Raw genomic sequence first — 15,524 nt, forward strand, 5'->3', positions numbered from 1 at the left:
AGCGAGCTAATTAAAATACTTTCCATTTGGTATTAACATCATTTAAATCGGTTCAATGGATCAAAAGTTATGAATTTTTAAAGAAAGAAAGGTGGAACAAATGGTAACTTTTAGGACCACACTGATTCAGAAAAGAGAACCCTAAGGACCAAATAAAAATACGCATCTAAAATTTACTGCAAAGGAATAAGTACACAAATTTAAATTAAAATCGGAGTCATTTTGAATTTCGCTATGTCTTCTTTCATAATTTTGCTGAGTTGACATGCACTATGACTAATGGTTGAAATGAATAAAATGAGCCCTATGCGTAAAATTACGGCAAAATAAAACATAATTGAAGAAAATGATCAATATTAACAATATTTTTTGTTCATTTAAATTATTTTGGAGCAACTTATTTTTCCCCAAATTTGTCTACTTTCCAAATATATCTACCAAAAATTTTCGGATGGGTAGATAAAATCGGTAAACCACTGTATTTGTACATTTGAAGATAGAATTAACAAGAGGGCGAATGTCGCAAGCGTAAACAAACCGAGTGAGGGTTGATTTTTCTTTGCTGGTCCAGCAAAAAATAACTCTCACCCGTTTTGTTTACATTTGCGATATTCGCCCTTTTGTTAATTCTATCTAGAATTTGTGTGTTTTACGCTGGTTTTACGAGTTATAATGGCAGACGTGTTCGTAATATTTGAACAGTATTTTTGACATTTCAGTAATACATCGCATGTTTGCTTTCCGCAAGTTCCTTTAGTTTTACCGTGAACGTGCGAAAACAAGACGTGCGATGTATTACTGAATAATTCTTGTCGAAAATGCCGTTTAAATATTACGAACACGTTCGCCATTATGGTTTGTAAAAGCTGGATACAATTTGCAATATCTGTACTGTGGCACCATTTGAGAAAAAATTTTACCTCTTGGTTTAAATTTGGCGGTTTGATAAGAACATATTTTATTTTCGAACGGTCAAATTTATTTACCAATATTTTTTTCTCAAAAAATACGGCAACACTGGAAAGAGTGCTCTCTCACGCGGGGTCACAATCCGTTTTCGATCATTATGCTCACCACCATCAGACGTTCTCTCAGTTCCGCAGACGGAGAAGTCGCGAAAAAACAAATGGCGTAACATCGTACATTCGGAACGGGACGAGATCGAGCTAAAGTTTGTGTAAAAAGTCCAGCGCGCTCGTTTTCGGATAGGAATTCCAGTATTCGAAACAAGATCAACTCGTTTGAGCCCTGTTTCATGTAGTATAATGGTTTAAATAGGTATCTTATTCGGCGTGTTAAATAATCCAAGTTTTAGCTGTATATTTTGTAAAGTGCAACTTTTTTACGAAGAATATCCCCAGTGAAGAGACAGACACGGCGAAATAGTTCTGTGGCAGAATTGTACATAGCTTTCGCGGTGTGACTGGCACTAAAACGGAAGAGGTAAATCGACTTTTTGTGGTTCAGGTTAACGCGTTTCCGGGAGGAAAAATTGCTCCCTGTACAGTTAGTGATAGACATTTTTTCGGCATTTCCCATTGTCGACTGGAGTAGTGCCGTGCGTGTTTGTATTGGAGTGAGTGATAGTCCGACAAGCGCAACTGGAGAAAATCTTTTCCCGACCGATTAAATATTTCCTACGGGAACAAAAAGAACGTTTAGTTTTATGCTGGTGAACGCGAATAGATAGTGGTAAAAGTGCGGTTTTCCTACACCGGATCGCCAGTGATCGGGCTGCACATCAAGTGCGTACCTATCGCGAGTGTTTGTGTTTGTGTAGTGGGCCCGTCTTGCGGTTCTACCTTTGCATCAGAAAATATCTTGGCACGCGACGGCTGCCACGGGCGTGGAAGTGGTTGGTGCAAAAAGTGACCTCTGAATGCATCTATCGTTCCCAAGTCAAGAAAGAGGTAGATAATACAGGAGTACTATTCTGCTGCATGCAAAAAAGAGAGAGCGAGTGAATCATTGTTTTCCTGTGTGTATGCGTGATACTGGAGCTTCCGGAAGAGTCCCGGGCTGGCTGAAGAAGTTTCCGTTGTGTGTAAATGGTCGAGTAGCAGCCTAGTATCCTTGTGTCCAACAGGAACAGGCAATATTCAATAGTGACACTAGCTAGCGACAGTTTTAAAACGTGCGAGTGTTTGACTGGCTAACCGATTGGTAGTGTACCGCGCCGTCCCACACCGTAACTTGCGCGATTAACGGATAAAGCGACAAAATCTGCCCGTTTGTTTTCAAACAACCCAGCGACAACAGCCGCCACAACGCAGCAGGAAGTGTCTTATCTTCTCTTCGCCAGATTTGAACTGTCTCTGCGGAGCAAAGCAGTCCGCGAACTCACGAACTTCAGGTAAATAATTGTACAGTTTCACTATTGACCTCATTTAACAGATTTCGCTAGAATAACTATTAAGTCTCTTTTATATGCATATTATCCAGAAGCCAGAAGTTTCCACCATAAAAAAATATCTAAATTGTCATTTACCTACTAGCCTCGGTTTCTTGAACATCGAGCATCGAGTAGAACATCTTAAACCTTTATCTACGGGAGTATAGCTTTTACATCTGTAGGTACAAATTAAAAGCACATCCTAAAGATTTCTAAACCTTATTCGTGCTGCTGAATTTTATTAGTTATTTAATTTATTTGAGAACTAACGGACGCGGTCGATGCAGTTATTGATCCTTCATTTGTCGAGTCACTGAATTTTGGAAAATTTGGAACCCAAATAATTAATATTAGTTTTCCTTTTGATTTTATTTGTGCTAAATTAAGCACAACCAAAGTTTCTAAATAGCAAATTGTCCACGTCATTTATGTTTTCAATACAGAGCAACAATAAAAGTTATTTTCGAAAGAAAATTTTTCAAAACTATCCTACAGTACGTACAGGAGGAGAATTTTATGAAATATTTTACACAGGCTTATATCATGGACTCAAGCACGAGAAAACGAAAAAAATATTTGAAAAACTCTTGGTCAGCTGCTTTTTCAGAAAATGCTAATCCGGGATACCATCCCTCCCAGATCTAGCTCCACAGCTTGACAGTATTGATTCATTTCTTTTTATCGGACAAATAATGATGTCGGTCACGACCAAAATGCTCTATCATGAATTTAAATATCCTGATGGTAATGTATGAAATAAAATTATTGTGCAAAACTAATATCGGACTATATTTCCTTAGCTAGTAGAGCCTAATATGAGCGACACGCACGGCACTCGACCATGATGCGATAAATATCTCGTCATATTCTTGAGAAACATTGCGCATTATTCCTTGTCGATGGTTTTAAACTCTGCAAAGTAGATAAGAAAACCCATCCACCAATCCACTGGAAATTTAGCGTGCGGAGCCTCCAGAAGACCGATGACCACGAGACGCATTTCTTAGATTGACTGTTTTATCCTATGCCGTTACTTCACGAACTCAATCATCTTACCTATTATTCAGAACTGCTAGCACTAACTAAGAACTTCGGACTTGCCTCGACTTCCGTCAAACATTGTCAAAGTTTTTGCAACGAACGAGACAGGAAAGCATGCGATGCTAAACCACTAAACCAAACTTCCGTGAATAATATTCAGAGCTTGAATGCTTTAGCGCCGGCAACGAATATTGGTTTGTTATGGTATGGTATGGTATGGTTGTTAAATATTGGTAGTTTGCCCTGGTAAAAATGATTAGAACGAACTTTAATTAAGAGAACCGATCATCGTGAAACAGCACCAAATTTTTATTTTTACTTTAACAGGCACAGTGAAACTAATGAATCACTTCTTGCAGCATACAGTGCCCTAATAGTTGATAAACATTTTCTTTTACCAACGCAAACATGTAGAGATATTTGATGGAGATAGATCCTCCACGCTCTCTGACACCGTTGACCAATTTGTAAAAACTTCGTATGTCGTTCCTAGCAAAACTGTTTATGCTTCATCCGACTATAGAGTCCTTTTTCTTCAGATGTAGCCTCTTTATATCTTTTTCTATTCTGACGACTGGATATTGTTTGTTTTGCCTCTTACAATATTTACATTTCAAGTGTTTAGCATCAAAATATTTTGTGTCATCTTTGTTATACTTCTTGCTTTTACCATTGCCCAAGTTTGTTTAATTAATCGAATATTTTTGAATTTTGAAACATTTTTGTTTATTTGAATTATTAATAATATATCCTACTTACTTATCTAACTAAAGTCTTAATCTAATGAATTCAAAAAATTGAGTTACTTCATATACTGAGTGGGATCACCTCTTTTCGTATTTTAGCTTGTATGCATCAAACTCAGTTTCTAGGGCATCCAGGGCAGCCCATGTTCTGGTCCAGGGGGGCAGGTTCAGGAACATATACAGGCATTTATTTTGTATGCGCTGACGCCTCAGCCTGTGTGTCCTAGCGCAACCCGACCAGAACGGGACCGCGTACTCTATCGCTGGGTAGATGATTTATTTGTAGACAGTCAGCCGATCCGTCAGGCTCAGTTTGGATGTTCTGCTTATTATCGGCTACAAGGACCGGATGCTACATTTGTTGAAAATTTTGTTAATATGAGACCTGAAGATTAGCCGCCTGTCTAGAGTGAGTCCGAGGTAATCAACTTGATCGGACCACTGTATGATGGTCGCCGAATCGAACCCTTACGTTCGCAGCCGCAGTATTAGCCGCATTGATTGCGATTTTCCAGCTCGTAAAATATTCTGTCAGAGTATCCAAACCTCTTTGAAGCTGGCATGTGAGGACACGACGCTGTCATACAATACACCACGCTATGGGAGGGCAGGGATGTCATATGTATAAATGTTATACAAAACGGGTCTCAGGATACTTCCTTGAAGCAAAGCTTCAGGGATGTTAGATGTTTGCGAACAGACACTGTTTTGAGATACCCGGAACACTCTACCTGATAGATAGCTTCTGACGATCTTGATAAGTTACATCGAACAATTGTGTCGATGCAGCTTGAACACCAGGCCGTCGTGCCACACATTGTCGAATGCCTTTTCGGTGCCCAAGAGCACCATTGCTGTCGTCTTGGATACCGACTTGTATCGCTTATGTTAGATTATGTTGGTAACTCGATGGAGTTGATGGATGATAGACTTTCCTTTGTGGAATCCAAACTGTTCCTCTAGGAAGGCGCTATTCTCATCAGCGAACGAAAGAATCCGGCATTGGATTGACTTCTCAAACAACTTGGAGAGAGCAGAAAGCAAGCTTCTGGGACCTTTGAAACAGCAGGATCTTTCCCCGGGTCACTACGAGTATTTGATTCCTAGCCTTATATCTGTCACGCTTACAGATGCTACTGTTTATTCTATAACTATATTCTAATGTGACTGATGGACAATTCTCAGCTAGGTTCAAAGTCACTCATACTGGATTATTCATATTGCTCGCCTTGGACCTTCGTATTACACGTTACTCGATCTGTCAAAATAACGTCAGAAATATGAACTTTTGGGATTTTGATTTGATTTTATATATGACTAGCTGACCCGACAAACTTCGTATTGCCACAAATTAAACTCTGTTGTACATAAATCGTGAATCTCGGATGACCTTTCTCACAATCTCGAGTTTTGCAAGTTTCTGAGGAGTTCATGGGTGCTTTAATATACAAATTTACTTCACAGTAAAATAGAAAACAACTCCCCGCATTGCTTAACCTGATAAAATAAAGCGGATAGCATTTAAATATTCGCCATCATTACAAAGCATTTCGCCGAATACCATTTTGCGGAGCACCAATTCTCGGTTGACCATAACGCGGAATATAGTTTCGCAGAATACACATTCTTGAAAAAACTTACGCGGGATGTACCATTTCACGGAAAATCTTTTCGTAGAAAGTACCATTTCGCAGGGGTGACCCAACTGGAGGAAAGTAATAGAGGTCAGTAGATCTAGGAAAATAAATAAACCTATATAGAGGTGATCTCTACGGGGGGCTACCCTCCCGCAGTTGCCGGCCCTTCCGACGGCAGGTCGCCGGCAACATTCGCGGCCTGTGTCCGTCTCGCCCTGAATCATCTAATGTTACTATTGATAGTTTCTGGTGGTCTTGTTATTGACCGATGTTTTATGAAAGAGTCTAAAATTTCGCGAGCTCGATTAGTTTTTGAGTTACGCAAAAATTTCTGTTTTATTTGTATGAGAGTCCAGGGTGGTCACTCAACCAGGAAAACCGGGAACACCAGGCAAAGACCTGGAATTTTATTTCAACAGGAAAAACCGGAAAAACAGGAATTTTGATCCAAAACCAGGAAAAAGTTCTGTTGCTTGCTGACGACTTAATTACTTATGCCTTCATGTCCGTTAGTTCGGCAGAACAAAATGTTTGATTTCCCAACTAATGACAGCAATCCGCCATGGCCTTGATCTGTTGCCAGGAGCGTTTCGAATCAATAGTCTGAATACAGTCGACTAGGCTACACCGCCAATAGCCTCTAGATCTGCCTATTCTGTGTTATCCCTTCGAGTTCCAGACTGTCTTTCTGTAGATTTCGTTCTCTACTCTCCTCAAAACATGCCAGATCCAGGCAACGATTGACGAAGACCTGTGGTTATGTCCGCTGAAATACAAGACCTGATTCATGTTTCTATATCAGTCTTGGTACCACCGCCTAGGGTTATCTGCTACCAGGATATAAAAAAAATCTGCCAGCTCAACCTCTACTGTGAAATTGAAGGGATTGTTGCTGTTCACTCCCTTCACTGAGTTAATGTTTGCGACATTGATTATGAGACCTGTTGCCTTAGAGTTATCGCATCGCAGAGACCATCAAGTTTTCCCTGCACATCATATTGCATTGGAGAGAGCAAAATAATGTCGTCGGCCAAATCGAGGTCAATTAATTGCTCATTTGTCAGAGGGTTCCAGGGCAATACTCGGTTAAGTTTACTGTCAATGCCTCCAATTAAAATTTCGTCAATAATGACGAGGATCGGTTCCGGTGAAAGTATGTAACCCTGTCTCACTCCTGCAGCAACCCGGCAGAAGGCCTCATAATGAGCATCGATAAGATAGACTAGCTTACCAGGAACTCCACTAGAATAAGACACCCTTGGATTTCGATGATTTACTCGAATATTATATTAACCATCGTGATCCGATCCACACATGATCGGCAGGCACAGAATCCAGCTTGCTTAAATGAGTTTACCCGTAAATGGGTTGGTAGCTACAACTTGGTTAAAACTACTTAAAATGCCCTTAAAGTGTACAAACTCAGATTTTGAGTAGTTCCTCAACCACAAAATTTGTAGTAGGAACTTAAAAGTGCGTTATTTGTCACAGAGAATAAATCAATTATTGGTAGCAAGTAACCAAAATTGGTTAAATTTTTACCCAAAATTTGAAATTGTACACTTTAAGGGCATTTTGAGTAGTTTCAACTAAGTTTTAACTGAATCCGACCTATTTACAGGTAGTATCATTGCACTATCGAAGAGTAGCATCGTTTTTTTCTGGATTCGATTGAGGATCACCTTTCAGAGTACTTTATGAGTGATACAGAGTACCATGATGTCGCCCTAGTTCCCACATTCAGATAGGTTCCATCAGAGCCGGCGTTTAGACCGGCAAACCCTTGGGGTAGTGCTTCGGAGGGACCTTGCGCTTGGTGATGACTAGAGAACAATGTTAAAAAAATTTCAAAAAATCCTTGGCTGTATACAACACAATTGGCTATTCAGAATATATTTGCATGATTTCCATTGTTTCCTTTTTTCTTTTATTTAAATGCAGAGTGCCTAGAAAACATCGATGAAAGTGCCAAACGACTCGGCTCAGCTTGTGCGCCGATTGTTTGCGGAGGTTTCGATCAAATGGGCACTTAAATCTTTTGAACCAATGAAATCTTCAGGTCCGGATGGCATTCTACCCATTTTTTTACAGATAGTCACTTAAATATCAGGAGACGGCAATTTGTGCTTTCCTTGATATTGAAGGAGCTTTCGATTACACGTCGTTCATTTCAATTATTACGGCTCTTTTTCAAAACGAAATTCACCACACTCAATGAGCTAGATTCAATGCTTCCGAGCAGAGAAATCACAACATCATTGGAAGATACGTCGGTCACGATTTCGGCGATCAAAGGATGTCCATTCTCTCCCTGATAACCAAGCTGTTATGAGTTTATTGCTTAAGCCATCAACGTTGAACTTATCGTCAAAGAAAAGTTTAATGCAGTACTGTCAAGTTGTTTGTTAGGAGCTCTAAACACCACCATATTATAATGCTTACAAGACGGGCCTAATATAAACCCCACAAAAACAGTCGCTATATCATTCAGTAGGTGAAACATGCTATTTCTTCCCCTATACTGATTGATGTCAGGCTGAGCTTCAGTAACCGCCTAGACTATGCTGTTAAGAAAGCATTCCGTTGAAATCAAATACAGGGTTGTAGACTAAACAGTTAAACAGTTTATCTACCCAAATCCTGCAGTAGCTAAAAAACTACTCAACTTAACTCGTAGTGAACTACGCACAATCACGGGACTACTAACTGGACACTATCCCGCTTTTGATCGTTTAGAGAGTATCGGATGATTCCGCAACCTACCGCTTTTGTAACTCTGAACTTGAAGGTTCAGCGCATCTGCCCTGCAATTACGGGGCTCTTGATTTATCTAGGCATAACTTCTCTAGGCAAAATTTCTTTCCTAGAGCCCAAATCGTTGAAGTACGATTTTAATAACCATGTAGTACCGACTTGAGGCACAAGATTTCAACTATCTAGCTCAACTCCATCAATGGGCATAAGCAGTCCGTAAACTGTGATAGAGCAATCGGTGCCTACCTCAAATGATGATCATTAAGACTGTTACAGTGGCCTTTCAATCCAAAAAAGCCTCGCTGTTTAATTTTCACAGGGCCTCGCGCGTTGTAACGCCCGTTCCCTTCTTGGTGATTTGTCAAGATGCCTTGCATCCATTTCACAGAAAAATCCAGATATTGCTGAAGAGCTGATGCAACGTTGGCGGTGACAATACTGGGTAAGCTTTCAGCATCTCGGTTGACATGCAGAATTTTCCTGGTGCTCTGCAAGACTTTATATATTTGAGTGCTGCTTCAATTTGAACTAACAACAGCGCCTAGGAGCTGACACGGTCGATGCCACGTAATGTGGGCGTCATGCACTGCTGCTTTTGTTGACCTGCGATATTTGAGACTCAGAATAGTTATTTAAATGTACAGTTCAACGGTTAAGCTTGTCTGTACGGTCGATTAGTTATTGGCCAGCTCTTCCCGTGAGCGACATTCTTGCATTGATGCACACCACTAAGGCGGTAAAAAGTTTCTACATGACCACTTTTATTAAGTGGATATGTCTGTTGGCGGTGGCCCTTTCTTCCTCCTTAACTAGATAGTTTACCCCGGCTGTTTTGTCCTGTTAACAAGACTTCTTAACAGCCCTCTCCAGCATGGCATACCGTTGATAAATTGCTGACTTAGTCGCCCTGGTTCGTGCACGCTCAATCCTGGATTTTGGCGTATTTGGAATCAGGCAACGGTTGTTTTCATTGTGTAACGGTTTCCATCTCATCAAGGCCGCGAGAGCTCCTTGTACCTCGAATAGTTACAGTATTTGGAGCTACAGGCGGTTATGCCAATTGAGCCAACTGGCCAAAAGAGGCAACTTACTTCGCTGGGCAACAATACTTTCTTCTCTATTTGGCTGAGGCGTTGTAGTAAAAAGAGCAAAAACAAAGCGCAAATCAAGCTTGCTCGGAACCATGTTAGTTTTAAACTACGAAGAAATTAGGCCAAGCTGAACGAGCTAGGCTTTAGAACTAACTTTGTCTGAAAGCTTGAGAGAAGATCCTGCTCTAGGAATCGAAAATTCAAGTATGTTTGAGCGTCGTTCTACATCATCGGTACATCAAATATGTCGGTACATCAAATATGAATAAGAAAGATTTTGTCCCATTGAATTCTACTAACATGTAGAATTTTCTAACATACTTTCTTGCATATTATTCACAATCAAAAACTGCCAAAAAATTAGAACGGAAGAAGAGAACGTAAATCCGTCGAGAAACAACCAAGTTATGGTCAATCAGTACCAGCAACATCTACTGCTCTGACTATTTTAGGACATGACCCAAATCATTTCAATATGAGCATCAAACTTTTAAGGTTTAATGAGCCATAGACACTGGAAGCATTTCCAGGTTCCTAGCTCGCCATGGCAACCCTGTAGCAAATTCTAGGTATCCCGGCGGAAGTGGTCGTTTTAGGGAATATCCGAAACCATATCGATATGGGTGTCAAACTTCAGAATTTTCAACCCTTGTAAATTGTTGAAGTTTGACATTCATTTTCGTATGCTTTCGATTATGTTTTAAAATGCTCATAAAGGTAGCACATTACTGGCAACATTTCCAGAACTAATTTCATTGATATGGCCATATCGGCCATATGAAAAAAATCAATTTTTGACATACCCTCGGACAACTTGGAGTATTTCCGGTGTCTACCGGCGACTGCGAATCTTGAGAAACTAGAAAAAATTACCCGTCGAATACAACTGGCTTTATCTAAAAATGTCTTATTTTGTAGAAGTTAGGCTTATACAAATTTGAAAAAAAGTTTATGTCACCCCCCCCCCCCCCCTTTAAAAATTTTCGAACTGTGAAGGGGCAAAAAAATAAAGTGTCATATTGGTCTGTTGCATTTTTAGTGACGAGCAGATTTTTTCACACTTCAATGAGTTTACATCTCTAAATTATCCAATATGTGCAACGTTATAGTAATTATCTCGTTAGTCTCGATCAACTTTCTTTCACCAACTAAGCTTTCTGATTCTGCTGCAAGTCACAGGCAACTATTGTGCTTAATCTTTAAGTTCCCGACGTCGAAAGTTGGGGTACTTGCAATCAGACTTTCGGCTTGATTCCATTTTAATTTACCTTGTTTTAAAATAACCGAATTAGATGGAGGCAACAATCAATTAAACAATATATTTGTGAAATTTGGTACAGCTTTTGACGGAGATATTCCGATTATTGAATTGCAGCGGGATTATTTTTTTCTGTCAAAGGTACTGGATAAGATGAAAATAGAAACATAATTTTTCGGGTTTTAGGGGCTCAAAATTGATCGTTTTACTGCGTAATGTCCAAGTAACTACCCTAATTTTGGAGGTTGGGGACGTAAAACTCAATGATACAGTTTTTACCATTCATTAAATGCAAGCAGCATGCAGGATGTCACTGAACTAGCACAGCATAAGCGTTCCAAGTAATAAAGTGGCAGGGACCTAAACTGCCATTTTCACACTATGTTTAGATTACGCTACTATGTCGTGGTTACCGAGTTCTGAACTAGTGACACGAATTTCGATTATTAAAAAAAGCAAGTTAACTAACCGAGTGACACGGAAATTCAAAACAAAATTCAAATGAAGGTCAAGCTTTATGTTTGTGGCTCTCTAAGGTGATCCTGTGGCACTCCACTATTATCAAACTGGTTCCAGGAAAATTTTGAAGTTTGAAAGGCTTGAACTAAAATTTAAGTACTGTACAAAATATTTGTATTAAAATTTTAATAATATGGAAAAATAAACGCTAATTTCTTCTCTTTTGTTTGGTTATTGAAGGTTTTATGTTATTATTTTTTTCTTGCCCCCCCCCTTCAACAATATTTTGAGACCAGGACATAAACTTTTTTTCAAATTTGTATAAGCCTTATGGCTGTTTGAATTTCGTAAACTAAATTTTATCAGTGGATTCCAGTTCACTATTGTTAGATGTTTTTCTCATTTTATACTTCTTATTACTAGAACCGGGCGGCTCTAATCGTATAAGAATTCCTGTCCCAGGCTAAACTTTTAATTACTTCTCTGGACAAATTAGAATCAAACCTTTCGACAAGTCCAGCGATACTGGGGTTGCGTTATCCTTTCGTCTGGTTGAAATTTGTAGAAATCTTCGGCTTCGCAATATACCTACTTGGTTGGATCTGTAGCTGGATACTGGAGAGTAAAACTGGACATTCCGTTGTAGCAGTAAGAAAAGACAGACACGAAAATAACCCGGACAACGTTGTAATGGCCCGGTCTATATCTATGACAGGCCAGTCTATCCATGATAGGCGTCGTATGGTATCATTGGGTTAATTCTTGTTAGCCTAACAACGTTAAGGAGTCTTTTAAAATTTTAGCTCAAAACATTGGAATTTGTTGTTTTACAGACAAAGTGTTCCAAGTTATCTGAGTAAAAATAAAATTTTTCGAGTTCGAAAACAGACACTGAGGAAGCCTGCAAGTCGTAGGCGAAATACTTATCTGTCAGGAATAAAATATACATAGTAAAATTAAATTGGATAAGTTTTCTTTTTATTTAATTTCCAGGTTTCATATTCTACTAAGACGCTCCCAAAATTTCAGAAATAAAATTTTTTGTTTTCTTTATTTTATTTATTTACAAAAACAGCGAAAGATTTTAAATGTTTTGAACACTGCAAATGGAGTGCTTGCATCTTCGGAAATAATGTTTCAAATAAAAGAAAAAGTACAATTTAATCATGGAAAATAATTGACGAAAGTGTATCTCCCATTGCTTTCAAATTTAAGCGTTTTAACTGCAAAAGTTTATTCAGCAAAACGTTATACGGCTTAGCAGTCAACTGTAACCATCTGTTATTCTTTGCCATCTCGTTAATCACTTCGGTTGCCATCACAATATGATCACGGTGGATACTCGGTGCCACACAGCTATTCAAATGATTTGCACTCAACGTACTTATCGAATATTTTTCCTTCGAAAAGATCTCTCGTTCGTTCGCCTGAAGTTGTAATTAGAAAATAACAAATGATCGCAAGCATTAATAACCAATAAAACGGTAAATATCGGTGAAACAATAACTTATCTCCAGTGAATCAATAGCATTACAGATTTTTTAATGGTTATCAAAACTCGCTAGCGAGGTTGGTTCTGGGTCATACTAATGATTCAGTCGTCGGCACTTGTTGATAACGAACATTGAAAGCCGGCGAAAGTTTGTTGCGATTAAAATATCGTATTGGGGCGAATCAGCCTACGACTGAAACCCCCACAAGTGAAGGCTACTGCTACTCAAATATCGTTCTTCAAAATTTTGAATCACAGCATTTGAGAATGAGCAGATAATTTGAAAGCGGTCTTGATCCTTTGTATAGTATTTTCTGTACTTTTTCATTGCAGAACGATAAGAATGTAGCAGAATAAATTTCTCTCAAATCCATCTGTGCCCTTATTTAGTAGCACGCCGTGCACGAAAATCAATGCGGCCATTACTCCTGCTGATTCTAAATGGACAATGAATGCAATAATAACGCTTTTTTTTACTCCATTATACAGTGTTTTCGGGGCAAACCAAACCTTACCCGTTTTCTATGGTATGATTCTCTCCCTATAATTGCGTTCTGAAAAGCGAGCTAAAGCTAAAGCGGGAAAATTATGGCCAATTGGTGGTTGATCGCGCAAATACCTGACTAATTAGAAAAAGTTTATAACACCGAGTATAAAAGCTACTTGCTTTTAAGCTCCAAGGATCTTAAATCTCGTTAAAAAATATAACCGAACTGTTATTGGTCTGGTTATTGGCCCATATTTTGCCAGTCGAGTAATGTGATAAATGTGTTAGCCTGGATGATTCTGACAATGATATCCCGTTACTGCGTTTCGATTGCGTCTCTCTAGATTCAGTTGACTCTGTGTGTGTTTTTACCTTTTGAAGAAATGCATAAATATCGAGCATTGTCGAGAAATAACGGATCAACCTTTCAAATGTAAGCACACTTTTTGCTTCCCGGGGCCCGCGACGACAAACTTTTACTCCCACATTGTCGATTATATTTACGGATATATTAGGATTAGTAAAGTGGTCATCTAGATCTAGATCTTATTCATAGTCCTAACAAATCCAAAACAGTTTTGGAATTAATTTTATCGGTTTGTGGAAAAACGACTCGTCCTCAAGTGTTTCGCAACAGAATTTAAATATTAAATGCATAACCTTTCTTGCCGTTTTGTTCGTCAACGTCACATGTGCAGTGAAACGTGTAAATTGAATTTCAATTAATACACAAAAGTGACGTCAACGGATTTTACGTAATCATCAAAATAATCAAAGAAACAGCAATAATTAGCTGTTATACCTACATTGAAACATTGTTTCATGTACAGAAAAAATCCAAAAATTGTCATTCCGCTTCTTTTTTTTGTGAAATAGACCGATTTGCTGCTAGAAGTTTTATCGTTTCTTTAAACAAAAAAAAAAAAAAAGAAAAAAGTTCAAGCATGGAAGCATCGATAACGTGATTGTGCGTAGACATGTTCTACTTTTTGTTAAATAAATTTTATGTACTCATTGCATCTGAACAATGTTATAATAAATTTCTTATTGCTTTTTCGCTTTTATTTGCAGGTTAAAGGTGATCGAATTAGCATATATATCGGCCTATAGCAGCCAGACTGCAACTCACAAAGCACCGGTCAAAACTTTGCGTGGGATTGGCCTTGAATCGCCTCTTTTGAAATACCGATATTTGCCACAAAAGCTCTCAAAATTCATCTGGAAGTGGTACGTATCAATGGTAAATTGATCTTCTTTTATTATGTAACTTTGTAGACTTTGCTGTAGGGATTTCTGTCGGATGTACGTTTAAAAAATGTTAAATATCCATATTACTCGGCACGTTAGTTTATATAGTCCATTGGTTATTCAATCAAAAGCAGAAAATACCATTTAGCGGTAACTTTCTGGTTTTGAACAGATTTATTGAATTGAGTAACTTTACATGTGTAAACAAACTGATAATGAATGGTAATGAATTTAAAACGCGCCTGGCTTTGATTGATCCGCACCAGCCTGGTGCTGGTTAGCGGAGTTCCCACAGTCTCCAACCAAATCATCATCATTGTGTATTACTACTGTTCTACTCTAGCCATTCGGCTTCGGCATTTTGACATAACTTTGTGGCCCGTCCGTATCCGTGCTATTGTAGGTATGTGGGAAGGGGTTTATGGCAGCCAGACAGCACAGACAACGACAGCAGCAACCAGCAGCACAGGTCAGGGAACGCACTTTACGCGAGAGCTGAGCCAGAGCAGCGCCTGGCCTGAGCGAGAACGACGACGCGATATGATATGTTGTTGGCTATGTATTTACTTCTGGCTGGTTTGTGGTAAATCCAAATCCAGGAGAATAGATGAAGACGTAAAAGTTTGTGGTGTACTACAATAGGCGAAGGGAGCAGAGCAGGAGAAACGAATAAGTCGTAACGTTCCATCGGTCGTTCGCTCGCTTTTTCCTCTTTGAGTGTTTCGCGTTTTTTTTCTGTGTGCTGCTTCTGGATCGGATCACACGCTCTCCTTTTTATAGGTTGTTCTGATTTCGCTGCTGGTGTTTGTGATCGAGCCACGGCTGGTGGTGAGCTCTGGGTGCCGTGAGTTGTTGACATCGGGGTGTGCTTGTGTGAGTGGGTTACTGGAGGTGCTCAGCGGGTTGTGCGAATATTGGT

At 39.2% G+C, this 15,524-nt stretch overlaps 1 protein-coding gene across 5 annotated transcripts in view; it reads left to right on the forward strand.

Moving 5' to 3' along the window:
- LOC128744323 (maternal protein pumilio) overlaps positions 1-15,524 on the forward strand; it is a 216,628-nt gene that overhangs the window by 8,649 nt on the left and 192,455 nt on the right. The window contains exons 2-3 of one of the 5 annotated variants that reach the window (XM_053841219.1): positions 1,310-2,353; positions 14,429-14,597. In XM_053841219.1, the coding sequence (XP_053697194.1) occupies positions 14,595-14,597 (3 nt within the window). In that variant the 5' untranslated portion in view covers positions 1,310-2,353; positions 14,429-14,594. Of the gene's footprint in view, positions 1-1,165; positions 2,354-14,428; positions 14,598-15,524 lie in introns of those variants that run through there. The other 4 variants (XM_053841220.1, XM_053841218.1, XM_053841221.1 and 1 more) reach the window with 4 other exon arrangements.

This window comes from Sabethes cyaneus, chromosome 3 (assembly GCF_943734655.1).
Source record: "Sabethes cyaneus chromosome 3, idSabCyanKW18_F2, whole genome shotgun sequence".
NCBI lineage: Eukaryota > Metazoa > Arthropoda > Insecta > Diptera > Culicidae > Sabethes > Sabethes cyaneus.